The sequence below is a fragment of the Solea solea genome, chromosome 6, assembly GCF_958295425.1.
Source record: "Solea solea chromosome 6, fSolSol10.1, whole genome shotgun sequence".
Classification (NCBI taxonomy): Eukaryota; Metazoa; Chordata; class Actinopteri; order Pleuronectiformes; family Soleidae; genus Solea; species Solea solea.
The window spans coordinates 29,029,747-29,045,082 of NC_081139.1; the positions used below are offsets into that span (position 1 = coordinate 29,029,747).

The 15,336-nt window shown below is 39.7% G+C and overlaps 1 protein-coding gene across 1 annotated transcript in view; it reads right to left on the reverse strand.

Moving 5' to 3' along the window:
- Nucleotides 1-457: 457 nt before the first annotated feature.
- suclg2 (succinate-CoA ligase GDP-forming subunit beta) overlaps nt 458-15,336 on the reverse strand; it is a 125,668-nt gene continuing 110,789 nt past the window's right edge. The window contains exons 10-11 of the mRNA XM_058631153.1: nt 10,918-11,038; nt 458-917 (exon numbers count right to left, since the gene is read on the reverse strand). Of these exons, the coding sequence (XP_058487136.1) occupies nt 805-917; nt 10,918-11,038 (234 nt within the window). The 3' untranslated portion in view covers nt 458-804. The remainder of the gene's footprint in view (nt 918-10,917; nt 11,039-15,336) is intronic.

Consider the following 15,336-nt stretch of genomic DNA (forward strand, 5'->3'; position numbering starts at 1 on the left):
TTTTTATTCACACTGTATCCAAGATATCCAATCATAATACTTTCATGACAGTAAAAAAATTACTATTATATATATATATATGTGTGTGTGTGTGTGTAAATGTCTAACTCCCCTGTGTGTGAGACATTGACTGGGACTGTGAGAGCAGGTAAAATGCTTCATTAAACTCCTTCAACTTACAGGCACAGATTTTCTTAAAGCTTCAGTCTGAAATTTGTCCCTAAAACACCTTTTTAGGAGAAGTTTTGGAAAAGATGAAGTTATTTATTTCATTTATGTAGTCACTGACGATGACGTAAAAGTGCTTTAGGAACAAATTACGGACTAAAGCGAATAATTAGATACGATGTACAAAAATTCACAGCATGGCGTCTTCACCGAGTCTCGTTTTTATGTGGAGCAGATCTGACATCGGACGGATTTACAGATGTGAACTCACTACGAGACAAGAAAGTACAAAAAAAACAAGACTCACTGACCTCAAAGTTAAATGCTCTCATATCCTTTTGTGTAAAATGATTTCACTTCTCATAAACCAGGTGTCTCTCACTCTCACTCTCACTCTGTCTCCACTTCTTGTGAAGTTGTGAAGCAGAACACGGGAGCTGATAATGGAAAATGCCTCTCTTCATTCATTCATATTCCGCCTCAGGAACTGGAATGCACAAAGTATCAGGGACGTAGTAAACTGTGAAGTGGAGCCTCATGATTCTCCTTTAAATATATGATGAAGAGTTAGATATTGAGTGTGATGTGAAACGTTGTGGACGTGTGGATGTTCATGCGTCGGCTGTTGTGACGCTTTCATTTCTTGATGGCAGCCACGGCTTTCTTGGCGGCGTCGTCCAGGTCCTGGGCGGCGGTGATGGGCAGCCCGCTCTCCGTCAGGATCCTCTTGGCCTCGTGGACGTTGGTGCCTGACGGGCGGGAACAGAAGAGAGGAGGAAGAAGAGAGGAAGAAGAGAGGAAGAAGAGAGGAAGACACGTTGTGACAAACGAGAAGCAAGAAAACTGACAAAAGAAAAAAAACAAATAAGGTTGTGCAGCATGTGTGCAAGAGGAATCAATCACAGCCATGACAGACGGACCGAGTTCAGGGCGAGCGCTGGTGACTTCAAACCACTGTGAACAACACCGGCGGGGCAAAAGGGCAACGTGTGAGCGCACGTGTGTGTGTGTGTGTGTGTGTGTGTGTGTGAGGTCAGAGAGGGCAGATGCTATGTGGAGGTGATGCTCCGTGTATATATATATATATATATATATATATATATATATATATATATATATATATATATATATATGTATGTATATATACTATATATATATATATAGTATATATATATATATATAAACACATATTACACGTATATATACTATATATATATATATATAGTATATATATATATATACACACATATATGTATATATATATATATATATATACATACACATACATGTTCATATATAAACCTGCAACCAGAGAGACACAGGAAGAGTGAAAATAAAGACCTGAGAGCTGTAACTACAGACAGTGGTCTTGTCATTCATTCATTCATTTTCTAATGCTGTATCCTCCACATGAGGATGGACAGGTCACTGACAAACACACAGAGACAAACAACCATCCTCTTCAGCTCTACTCGACTCCCGTTTGTTATCGTTTTCCATGACTTCATAGCTCCTCCTCCTCCTCAACGTGGGCCGAGTCTTCATAGCAACGGCTGCGTAAAACTGTAGTGACGTGGTTTCATACGCGACACAAACACACAAACTTAGTGAAGGTGAAAGCAGTTGTTTTTCGGTGTAAATGTAATTAACAGTATTTTAACGTGTAGTGAATTGTAAATAACTGCCAGATATTGAAAAATGGGCAAAAACACTTAACTCACAGCATCATTTTTAGGGTTAAAATGAGCAAAAAAAAGTCCAGACGGACACTTTGAGGTTTAGATGTTAAAGGGTTAAAAAGGTTTGTTCACACTGTGGCTAAATAAACAGACTCCTCTGTTAAATATTGACATTTTAGACATTTCCTTTGCTAAATGTTGGAGATTAACAGTCTTGTATAAAGTATCTTAAAGTGATACTTGAGTAAAAGTACAACTTTCTTATATTGGTAGAAGATGAAGTCTTTTTTTCTATCGTAATAGACGTCATTTTAGAAGTAAAAGTATTAAAACAAGGGAGGAGTTACAATTGAGCCATGGTGGATCAGTGGTCGAGCGAGTTGTCTTTCAACTGGGAGGCTGTGGGTTCAATTCCTGGCTCTGCTATAGTCTATTTGTGTCCTTGAGCAAAGACACTTGTGAATGTGTGAAAACTGAGCTCATCAAGACTAGAAAAGCTCTGACATCATACTAATACAGACCATAATAACAACGAGAGTCAGAGGAAATGTAGTGGAGTAAAAGAACAGATATGTGAGTTTTGTACTTGAGGTCGTATGGAAATACAAATGTTAAATAAAGAGTTTCTGTTGTAATAACAATGTTTTCTGTTAATTTAGTCTGTTCTTTACTTGCAGTGATGAGCAGTTCATGTATAAGAAGTGTGATAATAGATGAATTCTAACTGTTAATGTGAACTGTGTGTGTGTGTGTGTGTGTGCAGGTTGACCTTAGCTCCTCTCTGTGGCCGTTGTGATTAAGACAGAATGATATGTGAAGTGTCCCGAGGGCCCCGACAGCCTGATCAATAGACTTTTCATGAGGAATTCTATTACCCAGCGTCCACTTAACGCCTAATATTTCATCTCTTTTGTGCAGCCAGATAATAAGTCACTGCAAACACATCTCTGCTGCATCACACTCCAAACAATCAATGCACCAATGGAATTAATTAGAATGGGAGCAGGAAGGAGATCTTACTCTGGCACACGGACCAGGAGGGGATCGCGCGCGTGTGTGTGTGTGTGTGTGTGTGTGTGTGTAACTTAATCTGATTGTCATAAATCCTTATAATGACACAGGTAATCTGTGCAGGATGATTTAAACACATGCGTTTAAAAACCTGAGAAAAACAAATAATTTTTACTTTTTCTCTCATAATTAATTTTTTTTAATTCTGACGTTAATTCATAATTTAAATTTTATATCTCATAATTTCGACATTCTATCTTGTAATTATGACTTTTTATCTCAGAATTTGAACTTTTTATCCGAGACTTCTGACGATAATTCATAATTTCAACCTTTTTATCTCATAATTATGACTTTTTATCTCATAATTTTGACTTGATTTATCTAATTTTTATTCTAATCTACTTTTTTAAATTTTCTTTTAGTTTATTTACATTTATTTAAAGTTAAAGATTTTTAAGCATGTCAGTTTTCATTTCACTGACAATGTACCTCGTACAATCTCATGTGACAAATATAGAAATCTTGAAATTTAAAGGTACAGTTTGTAAAATTCTGCAACGGATACAACTCGGCAGCCACATGCAGGGTGCGTACACAAGGTCAAAGGTCAAAGGTCAAAGTGGAGCACTTTTCAGGCAGTGTCACTGCTGTGTTACATCACATTAGACATTACGTGATTATTTCACTTTTTATAAACATCAAATTAAAGTCTAGTGTATGTAGTTAACTAATGTAACTAAGATGGAGTTACATGTTCCCTCACCTCATCCTTCCAAATAGTCAGTTTAAGTGAAACAATGGATCGATTCATCAATTATTAATGGAATACTAAATTAATTACTAGGTATTTTTATAATTGATTAATCAGTTTGAGTGTTTTTTTTAAATAATAATTCTTAAATATGAATATTTTCTGTTTTCTTTGCACCACATAAGAGAGTAATCATTAAAACTGTAATAATTTAGTATTTTGAATAAAATAATAGCTATTTCGAGGTTTGGGAAATAATTATACACATTCTTCAACATCTTATGGCCCAAACACATAAATGTGACAGATTGATTGATTGATTATGAAAATAATTTAGCATCAATTAGTCTGTTGTGGGCTAACGTAGAAACATGGTAGTCTAACACGGTAACACATGCAAATTAAACAATTCAGTACAATTTGTCTGTCCTCAATTGTTGGCCAAATAAAATAATTGCACTATAATTTTACACAGTGGACGTTTAAAGAAGATGGTGATGATGCTCACGATTGTGTTTCATTAAAGATGATTAATGATAATTAATGAAAGTCACTTTCTGCTGTGCAGTGTTTGTACAGTAGTATTTTCATCAACTTATTTAAAAATAAATCACTGTCAAGGACTTGAAGAATCCCTGCTTATGATGATGATGATGATGATGATGATGATGATGTAAAGAAACAAACAACCACATGTGATATGTATGTTTCTCCATCCCATAAATATTCATGAGCAGCCACTGTGTGTGTGTGTGTGCGTCACCTGTGTGAGGAAAGACTCACATGTACATTTACTGTATGTAGGTCTCTGTGTGTTTGTGCATGTTTTTGTTTTCTGTCACAAACACAGACCTGGTCAGGACCAGTAGTCCTCATGGAGACCAAAAAACCTGGTCCTAATGAGGCGGAACCTCTGGTTGATTACTGTCTTTGTTACCTAACATTTTTCTCCTTAAATGATTAAGATTTTCTGCTCTGGAAGCAAGTGTTTTTTTAAGTTTCCATGTTTTCAACCCATTTCTTCTTGATGGTGCATTTATTGTTTGGAATATTGTACACGAGTAAAAAAAAAAAAATAACTATAAAAGGATCAGGGCTTTTGTTTAGGCTGTAATAAAAAAAGAAAAATAAGAATAAAATGTCTTAAATAAGCTGTGAGGACCAAGTGTCAAACAAACCTCTCTTTGTGAGGACACAAAGGGCTTTTTCAGGAGGAAGTACTGGTTTTAGGGTTAAGGGTAAAGGTTAAGGTTGGGCATTTAGTTGTGATGGTTAGGGTAAGGGAATGCAGCATGTCTATGAGGGTCCACACAAAGAATGCAAAACCAGTGTGTGTGTGTGTGTGTGTGTGTGTATTTGTGTGTGAGCTGACTGCAGTTCCACTGTGAGCAGTAGGGAGCACTGATAGCTCACACAGCTGCTCAGCTGGATACAGAAGTGTGTGTGTGTGTGTGTGTGTGTGTGTGTGTGTGTGTGTGTGTGTGAGAGTGTGTGTGTGTGTGTGTGTGCGTGTGTGTGTGTGAGAGACACTGTACCAGGTATTACTAATGTTGTGGGGACCAAAACCTGTTTACACAGTCACATTATGGGGACTTGTCCTCCTTGTGGGGACAAAAAGCAAGTCCCCATAACGTAAATTACTACATTTTAAGGTGAAGATATGTTTCATGGTTAGGTTGAGGTTAGGGTTAGGGTTAGGGTTAGGGTTAGGATTAGGATTAGGCCAGTAGTAATTGTGGTTAAGGTTAGAGTAAGTCTCCAAGAAATGAATGTAAGTCAATGCAATGTCCCCTCAAGTCATGAATGTCGAACATGTGTGTGAGAGAGTGAGTGTGTATGCCAAGAATGTGGCTGTTTGTTCACCTGCAGCCACTAGGTGCTGCCAGAGACCTACTCACTGCCTGAATAAGGGACATGATGTAAAATATATGCACACTTAAAAGACAGACACACACACACACACACACACACACACACACACGCATACACACACTTCATTAAAAAACAAAGCTTAAATAATGCCTTACCCTATAATCTTTTTAAATGAGGTTCTGCCTCATTAGGACCAGGTTTTGGTCTCCATGAGGACTACTGGTCCTGACGAGGTCAGTGTTTAAAACATGAATGCTGTACAAGAACACACACACATTCTTGTACAGCAGCCTTAGAGAGGACATAATGTTTCCCCTCACCTCTTACCCCAACGTTAGCATCACAACTAAATGCCCTACCGTTAACCTGAAGTCCTGAAAAAACCCTTTAAAGTTGTCGGGACCAGACAAAATGTCCCCACAAAGATAGGATTGTACCTATTTGCGGTCCCCACAAAGATATAAACACACACACACACAAACTTGTTGGACACAGCTGAACAATTATTCAAAATGTTATCAAATTGAAATTATGGCCTAGTGCAGTTTTAGGAGGTGCAGCCAGAATGTGTGTGTGTGTGTGTGTGTGTGTGTGTGTGTGTGTGTGTGTGTGTTAAATGACCATTTTAGATGAACTACACTCGTCATATTCTACATCTTAGTTTCTCACAGGTCGGCACAAATGTCACACAATAATCTTTTTAAATGTGTTCTTTGAAGGAACATGAAAATCATACTTAGATCATAATTCGATATTTATTCAAATCCTTTATTCCCCAGACACATCACCTTTACCCTTACCTTAACATCGCAACTAAATGCCTTACCCTTAACCTTGAGTCCTAAGCCACACCCTAAAACCAAGTCTTAACCCTGACAGCCTTTAAACACACACGGCCTACTGCAATCTTCAAACAGCAATATCTGTTAAACCAAACTGTGTGTGTCAAATTACTATTTTAGTGTTGTTTCTGCACAAATACTCGCAAATGAAATGAAACTGAGAAAGATGGCCGACCAAAACCTTTCAAAGAGCCTTAACTAGATGGTCAACTAAAGTCCAGGAGGTCCATGACACTTACACTTTAACCCTAACCCCAAAAACCAGGTCACAGCCATTTAAAGACGTGAGGACAGGTTTGCATGTTCTTTGGACCTCACAAAGACATAAATACAAGTACACACAACAAAACTAGTTTAATCGTCCAGTTGTTAAATATGAGCACTAGAGTTTCATCAGTCAGTACTTTTTGACTTGTTTTAAAACATATGGAAGCTGTAAAATCTCCTAACTTTGTTTCCTAACAAGCATCTGTTGGGGATTTTATGTAAATCCATCAACACCACGCACTTCTTTGCACATCTATTAACACTTGCAGCATGAACGACGATGAACGACGCAACAGAACACACCCGAGCTCTGACCTCCTCGTGACCACACTGACTTCAGATCATTAGCGTTAAAAACTCTCTCTCTCTCTCATCACACTTTGTTTATTTTTAATCGTCACAATAATCGGCAACAGAACAGAGAGCTGTGTTATCTCTGCACTCCCTCCCTCTCTCCCCTCGTCCGTGTGTGTCAAACATCAAATGCTTCTTATTTGAACGCAGAGCAGGAAATGTTTGCTGCTCATTTATCAAAGTTGTCATGTTTCTGCTGCCATCTCCACAGATATTTAAGAGGCACATGCAAATATAGCTCAGGATGAGAGGATTGAACAAGCGTTACTGACACTGATACTTCATACATTTCATTTGACTTATTTGTTATTCCATCCATGTCGACTCTGAAAATCCGGGCTTTAAAACAACAAGTGACGTCACTGCTTTGGGGAACTCCGAACACTCTGGTGAGCCCGACTCAAAGGTAATATCTATTAATGTCTGCAGAAACCATGTTTCTATTTATTCTATAATAAACACCGTGAGGACTGAAGGAGCAAAGTCAACCTAACTTCTCTTTTTTAATTAAATGGAACGAGGGGGAAGGAGAAATAATGGTCAGATGTAGTTTTTTAAGAGGGAAATCCACCTCCACTGGTGAAAAGGTTCACAAAATCAATAAAGCGAGGGAACACAGTGAAGTGGACGCAGTTACCTTTTCCTCTTGGACCCTGAGGGCTTTTTAAGATGACGTTTTTTTCCCCTTAGTGGCAGAAAGCAGCTTTATGGAAGATTGCAGAATGTTTATGTTCACACTTTTGCCACAGGGGGCAGTACAGTCCATCCTCAGTCAAATCCAGACTCAAAAATCACATGTTCAAAGCCCACTCTTTCTGTTTACTCTGTGAAGTGTCCTTCAGTGCTCGCGCGGCACGGATTTGTGCCGCACGTGCACCCATGGTGATTTGCCAAGGCAATAATACACAATTCCTTATATGGACATCCTGGGGGTGTGAGTGTGTGTGTTTATAGGTCACATATTCAGGCTTTAAAACATTTGTTTTGCTTATGTGTTGTTGAGTCAAAGTTATGACTCATCTTATATGGCATTTTTAGTAGCTAAATAAAGTAGCAATAATTGTGTCACAAAGTCACAACACTTTTAGTTCATATAAACGAGTGAACTTTGAACTGTGACGTATTTCACAAATTCAAGCCGATTTGAAACATTTTTGAGTAACTTTTTGCTCAGGTGTGTTTATAGAGTTGGTGAAAACATAGTAATGGAAAAAAGCAGCCAAAATGCTGTGTGTTCTAAGGGTTACGTCCTGACGTCATGAGGCCCTAAATATAGACGTGTTCAAGTGTCTGTATTTTACACATTTGCTAATTAAAACATGTTTTTTCCAATGGTTTGATTGTTTTAGGTAGAAATAAACATCTTAGCACCTTTTTTGGTCCAATACTGGTCAAAATCACAGGATTGGACAAAAACTTATCACCGAGCGTATCGCAGAAGACACTTTGCATCACAGTAATTACACAACAGTTTGTGCCATCAGAAGAATTCCAACGCTGTCTGAAAGCTGAGAATTTGCTCCTCAAAGACAACATGTGGTTATTACGGTAATTTTAATCTTGCGCTGTTGTACGAAGCCAGCGAATCAGCGTCTTTGTCAGCAGAGGAGAAAGTTGGAAAAACGTTTTTTGGGCCTGTTTTTGCAACATTGAGACTAAAACTAGAACAAATGTTACTTTAAATATGTTTTATTCTGTTTACATTTCAATTATACATTATTACATTGTAAATAACTGCCAGATATTGAAAGTTATTCTGGAAAAATGGGCAAAAGCATTTTCTGGCCCTTTTATGGTTAAAAATAAGCAAAAAAAGTCCAGACGGACATTTTGAGGCTTAGGTGTTAAATTAGTTTAGTAACATAAAAGTGTTGCTCAGCACATACTGTGTTAATTTCTTCTTAATGGAAGCAAAAATAGTAATTATACAGTTGGGGTTTAAGCTTTTACCACCAAACCAAAGGATTTATTTTGTCAAATTCTGCCAATAAACCCCTCTAAACTGTGTCTCACAGCAGTTATGAAGCATCTTTTAGCAACAGCTGTTTATTAGGGAAGTGACTATTTTTTATTTAAAAAAAAAAAAAAAACATATCTGAATATGGTACAATGACATTAACGTCAAATATGAAGCTGATCCACAATGACCATGAATCCACGAGGCCTCTGTTGATTTGACACAGAATGACCCAAATGCAATCAGCCCGGGCGTTTTATTTTTATTTTTTTTTAAAACGTGCCTTCCCAATTAAAAGTGGTGCCAGTTAATCCATCCTGATCCCGTTGAAGAGCTCTGGGCCGTGCTCGCTACTCGGCGATCAGCCACACAAGCTGAGCTGATTGATTCTCAACCAATCTTCTCCACAAGACTGCGGCCCGCGATGTAATGACCCGCCGCTAAAGCTTGGATTAGACCCGCGCCAGAAGGATGTGCTTGGACCGACCACCAGCGGTGACCTTCTGGACGCTGCCTGTTTGTGAGTCGCGGTGAATTACGAGGCCTCACAGGAGAAGATGTGTGCCGGCTAATTAAGGCTGTGATCTGATTGCCAATCGTCAATGTTTCGGGAGTTATGCACTCGCTCTTTAGACACAAGGCCAATAGAAATTATGCGGCCTGTCATATGTTTAAACAGCAGTATGAAGACAGACACTTATCTTTGTGTGCAGGGCTAAATTTAGGGTTTTTGCTTAAGGTTATATTGACTAATAAAGTAATAAATAAAGGGTAATAAAATCAGGGTTATCCTTGCACCTGTTATTTGTAAGCGCTACAGTATAATGCTATCTTGTTCCCATTTCTTTGTTAATTCAGTTGTAAGTTTTTGCATAAAAAATTGTAAGAAATTTGGTTCCAATACGCCTATTATTTTCATCATTGATATTTATGTAAATGGTGCATGCATGTTTGTGGACTTAAAACACTTCAATTAAGTAAGTATTAGATTGGATACCTCTACGACTGGTGGAAAACATTTACGCAGTGTTTGTGTGTTTGTCGGTGAGCAGCAAAACTCAAAAGAAAGGGATGGATTCTGGTGGTGGCCCGGACAAAAACAAACCTTAACTTTGTGAGAAACCTTGTTCCTTAAAAAACAAGGTTTGTCCTTATTAGGACCAGATTTTGGTCTCCATGAGGACTACTGGTCCTGACAAGGTTAGCGTTTAAGCCGAAAAATGTCCTACAGAGCTAGCAAATACACATGCACACACACAGACACTGCCCCCTATGTCATAGACACACCACTCAGCAGTATCTTGACAATTAAGCTAACTACAAACTGGCCCCGTGCCTCTGGGAGTCACCGCTGCCATCCCACACACACACACACTTGCACAGATTCATTAGCATATGCAGGTGAAGGGTGAGACAATCAGTGTCGTCTCTGCAGTTACACACCGGTGCTAATGATGGGTGCGGCAGAATGTGACACGTATGGGAAATTTACTGCTCCTCTGCCTGGGACCCTGAGCCACAATGAAGACGGATGGTCTCCAGAGGTTAAAGCAGCTACAACACAATGGCTCCAAAGTTGCTTTAAATCCTGCTTTCTGACTGTTACACTTGAGTTGTAATACACCGTATACATTTGTCACTGCAGAACGGTAAATAATAACAAGTTATTATAGAGTTTTCCTATATCTGCAGCTAAAAGCAGCACAGGTTGTGGCTATAGGGGAAAATAATGAACAGTCAGGGAGGTCACTGTGAGAGAGGGAGTTCTTGAAAATGACCATCATTGTGAAGAAATGGCCTTTATAAAATATGCTGAACTCAAACATGCTTGTTATAACTCAAGATAGACAACATTTTTAAAGGACACTGCTGCTAACAAGCAGTGGACGTGTGGACTTGGATGCATACTGTAGCATGACGGACAGTGTCATTGTGAAATCCTACCGTACCGTGTGTGTATTGTCACATCGGACCAGCTGACTAACAGGAATAATGAGATCTTGTTTTCCTTACCTTCAAGCCTGACCACCAGCGGCACCTTCAGCTCCAGTTCTCGACAGGCCTTGGTGATGCCGTTGGCGATGATGGCACAGTTGACGATCCCCCCGAAAATGTTGACCAGGATGGCCTCCACCTGTGAAGAGGACGCAAGGGAAGGATTTAGACCACTTTTTATCTCCAGATCATTGTTTTACAGACCGGCCACTTCTTCATTTACACCTGCTCAGCTGTACATGAATGGAAATATCACATCAGCCAATCTAGAGGACCTGCAAACATGGTCAAGACGACCAGCGGAAGTTCAAACAAGGTAAAGAGGACCTGCTGAAATTCAAACATGGTAAAGATGACCAGCTGAAGTTCAAACAAGGTAAAGCTAAAGTTCAAACATGGTCAAGACGACCTGCTGAAGTTCAAACATGGTCAAGAAGACCTGCTGAAGTTCAAGCATGGTCAAGATGACCTGCTGAAGTTCAAACAAGGTAAAGCTAAAGTTCAAACATGGTCAAGAAGACCTGCTGAAGTTCAAACATGGTCAAGAAGACCTGCTGAAGTTCAAACATGGTCAAGACGACCTGCTGAAGTTCAAACATGGTCAAGAAGACCTGCTGAAGTTCAAACATGGTCAAGAAGACCTGCTGAAGTTCAAACAAGGTAAAGCTAAAGTTCAAACATGGTCAAGAAGACCTGCTGAAGTTCAAACATGGTCAAGAAGACCTGCTGAAGTTCAAACATGGTCAAGACGACCTGCTGAAGTTCAAACATGGTCAAGAAGACCTGCTGAAGTTCAAACATGGTCAAGATGACCTGCTGAAGTTCAAACAAGGTAAAGCTAAAGTTCAAACATGGTCAAGAAGACCTGCTGAAGTTCAAACATGGCCAAGAAGACCTGCTGAAGTTCAAACATGGTCAAGATGACCAGCTGAAGTTCAAACATGGTCAAGATGACCTGCTGAAGTTCAAACATGGTCAAGATGACCAGCTGAAGTTCAAACATGGTCAAGATGACCAGCTGAAGTTCAAACATGGTCAAGATGACCTGCTGAAATTCAAACATGGTCAAGAAGACCTGCTGAAGTTCAAGCATGGTCAAGATGACCTGCTGAAGTTCAAACAAGGTAAAGCTAAAGTTCAAACATGGTCAAGAAGACCTGCTGAAGTTCAAACATGGTCAAGAAGACCTGCTGAAGTTCAAACATGGTCAAGACGACCTGCTGAAGTTCAAACATGGTGAAGAAGACCTGCTGAAGTTCAAACATGGTCAAGAAGACCTGCTGAAGTTCAAACAAGGTAAAGCTAAAGTTCAAACATGGTCAAGAAGACCTGCTGAAGTTCAAACATGGTCAAGAAGACCTGCTGAAGTTCAAACATGGTCAAGACGACCTGCTGAAGTTCAAACATGGTCAAGAAGACCTGCTGAAGTTCAAACATGGTCAAGATGACCTGCTGAAGTTCAAACAAGGTAAAGCTAAAGTTCAAACATGGTCAAGAAGACCTGCTGAAGTTCAAACATGGCCAAGAAGACCTGCTGAAGTTCAAACATGGTCAAGATGACCAGCTGAAGTTCAAACATGGTCAAGATGACCTGCTGAAGTTCAAACATGGTCAAGATGACCAGCTGAAGTTCAAACATGGTCAAGATGACCAGCTGAAGTTCAAACATGGTCAAGATGACCTGCTGAAATTCAAACATGGTCAAGAAGACCTGCTGAAGTTCAAACATGGTCAAGATGACCTGCTGAAGTTCAAACATGGTCAAGAAGACCTGCTGAAGTTCAAACATGGCCAAGATGACCTGCTGAAGTTCAAACATGGTCAAGATGACCTGCTGAAGTTCAAACATGGTCAAGATGACCTGCTGAAGTTCAAACATGGTCAAGATGACCTGCTGAAGTTCAAACATGGTCAAGATGACCTGCTGAAGTTCAAACATGGTCAAGATGACCTGCTGAAGTTCAAACATGGTCAAGACAAGAGGCGCAAATTCAAACAATGTGTCACAATAGGGAAGACAGGTGACTTTATTAAGTTGTTAATAAAGTGTTGTGTTTGTTGTATCACATGGGTTAGTCTTTGCAGGAACTGCTTATCTACTGGGAAGAGAATGGTCAGAAAAAGAGAGAAAAGCAGGGTTAGAATGCCTTTTTTACCACCAGTGGTCACTGAAGACTTACAGAAAGAGAAATGACAGAAATATTATCATATTTCCATCAACACTTTGGTATTGATAATGAAAATAGAATTTTTCACTGTGTACATTTCCAAAACAGCTGTAAATCCAGTTTAACACACGAGTACAACACCGTCTCCTAACATCCAGTAGAGAAGCTTTATGACCTGCCTTGTGTACAGTAGGTCATGCACCCAGAGGCTGTTTCCTGCTCTGAGGCGACACAACACTGTCACAATGGAGGCAGGATAAAGGGATATATAGCTGAAGTTAAGAGGCCAGCATCAAGAATAAGAGGCTGCGCTGGAGCCAAATAATAAAGTGATATTTCAATGGGTGGTGGTGACACGACAAACAACAGCAGCTGCACACCTGGCTGCTTTTCAAACCTTTGAATGTGGCTGAGCCATATATCATATTTAGCCTTTAAAAGGGATTTTCATGTGTTTTTGAAATATCAAACTTTTGTAAGTGCATGTGAATTTAAAGCAGGGGTGGAAACGAAGGGATTTCCCTGACAGCTATCAAAGATCAAGTTAACTTTTCTTAAAGTTAGGTAAAACCGCCCTTCATGCCTGAATGGCCTTCAATGCATAAGGATTATTGGATAAAAAGAAGACATTTCGATGTAATACAGGTCACGGAAAGCAGATGACACTGCACCAATGCACCTACCATGGATGGAAAAAAAACCCCACATATGGCCGCCAACCTCCCTAAATCCCCGTGGACAATGTGATGATATTCTAAGAGAATTTGAAAACTGATGTGTTAAGGTCACCACAAGGTGGCAGCAACTGCAGCATGTGTTGTGTTCCTAGAAGTGATAGAATATCCAGGGTTTCTTGAATGATCCTCTAAGCTCAACATGCTGCGGACCCTGCATTAATCTCACTCGCTCTCATGCACACACCAAATTTAAGGACATTTCAAGGACTTTCCAGGACCAATTCCCTCAAATTCAAGGACTGAATGTGCTGACACAACTTGTAAGAGCTGCTTGTCCATGATGGCGTCCACTTTTATTGATTTGCAACACGCAAATCTGGACAAGTGATTGTGCTTATAGGGATCTTGGTCAAAGTCAGTCTTTGTCATTGACAGCGGACAGTGTCCACAACACCGCAATTAATTATGACTCCATGTTTGTCCTGCATAGGCCTAGTCTACGTACATCAAGCAACGCAGGGCATGACACAGTGGGTCGCGTCGCAACAAACAACCGAAAATATCAACTTAACTTCTTTCTTGCATAAAACTCAAGCACCTTCAATGGCCCATGTCTACTTAGGGCAAAAACTTTCAAGGGCCTTGACAACTTTCAAGGATTTCAAGGATCTGTGGGATCCCTGGGTAACATTTATTCCAACATTGTTACGGCTACCGGAAGTTGATTTCTATCTTTTTCCCCCCCAAACCAACATATTTTTTGATGCTATTAGCACATACAGACCTGAGGATTCGAACACATGGATGAAAAAGTGTTTTAGAAACCAAATCTATACCAGTCTACTGCACACACACTGCAGAGATTTAAACCCAGCAAGTTGTGTCAAAGCACCACTTGTATCATGTTCATTTAAGCTGCAGTTTCTGGAAGACGTCTTCAACTTTCTTATATAACGAGTATGAAACTGATATTACTTTGTCCACGGCCACAGTGTGTGTGTGTGTGTGAGCAATTACACTAACAATCTAGCACTTGGTAATTACCTTGGCTAGCTCAGTGGGAAAGTAGACTGAGAACACACAGGATTAATCCCCCATGTTTGTTTATAATCACTGCTAATCTGTTAGCGCCACTTCGGATGAGCAGCTTGTCAGTGTGTGTGTGTGTATGTTTTCCGTGTGGTAATGATGTTTACAGGGAGAGAAGATCAAGGACTTGGATAGGTTTCTGAGCGACAGCCGTCGTATTGTCCTCTACATTCGATCCAAATGAGCATCTCCTTTAAACAGCAGAGAGTGACACCAGAGCAGCAGAGCAAACACAGATGTAGGCAACGGCACGAAAGACTCGAGCGCCAAAGGAAAAGAAAGTGAGCAAGCTGTTCAGTCCACACTGATGAAGTTTATCATCCTGGGATTAGATGAGGAGACGCAGAGAATGCAAACTGCAACTGAGCTAAAATGTTTAAATGTAAAACTAACGAAACAGAACTTGCATTACATTACGTAACTAAAGATACATGACGAGGGTTTCTGATATAAGACAGTAATGAACGAATGGTTTTCCGTTCTATAACATGGTGATGTAATCT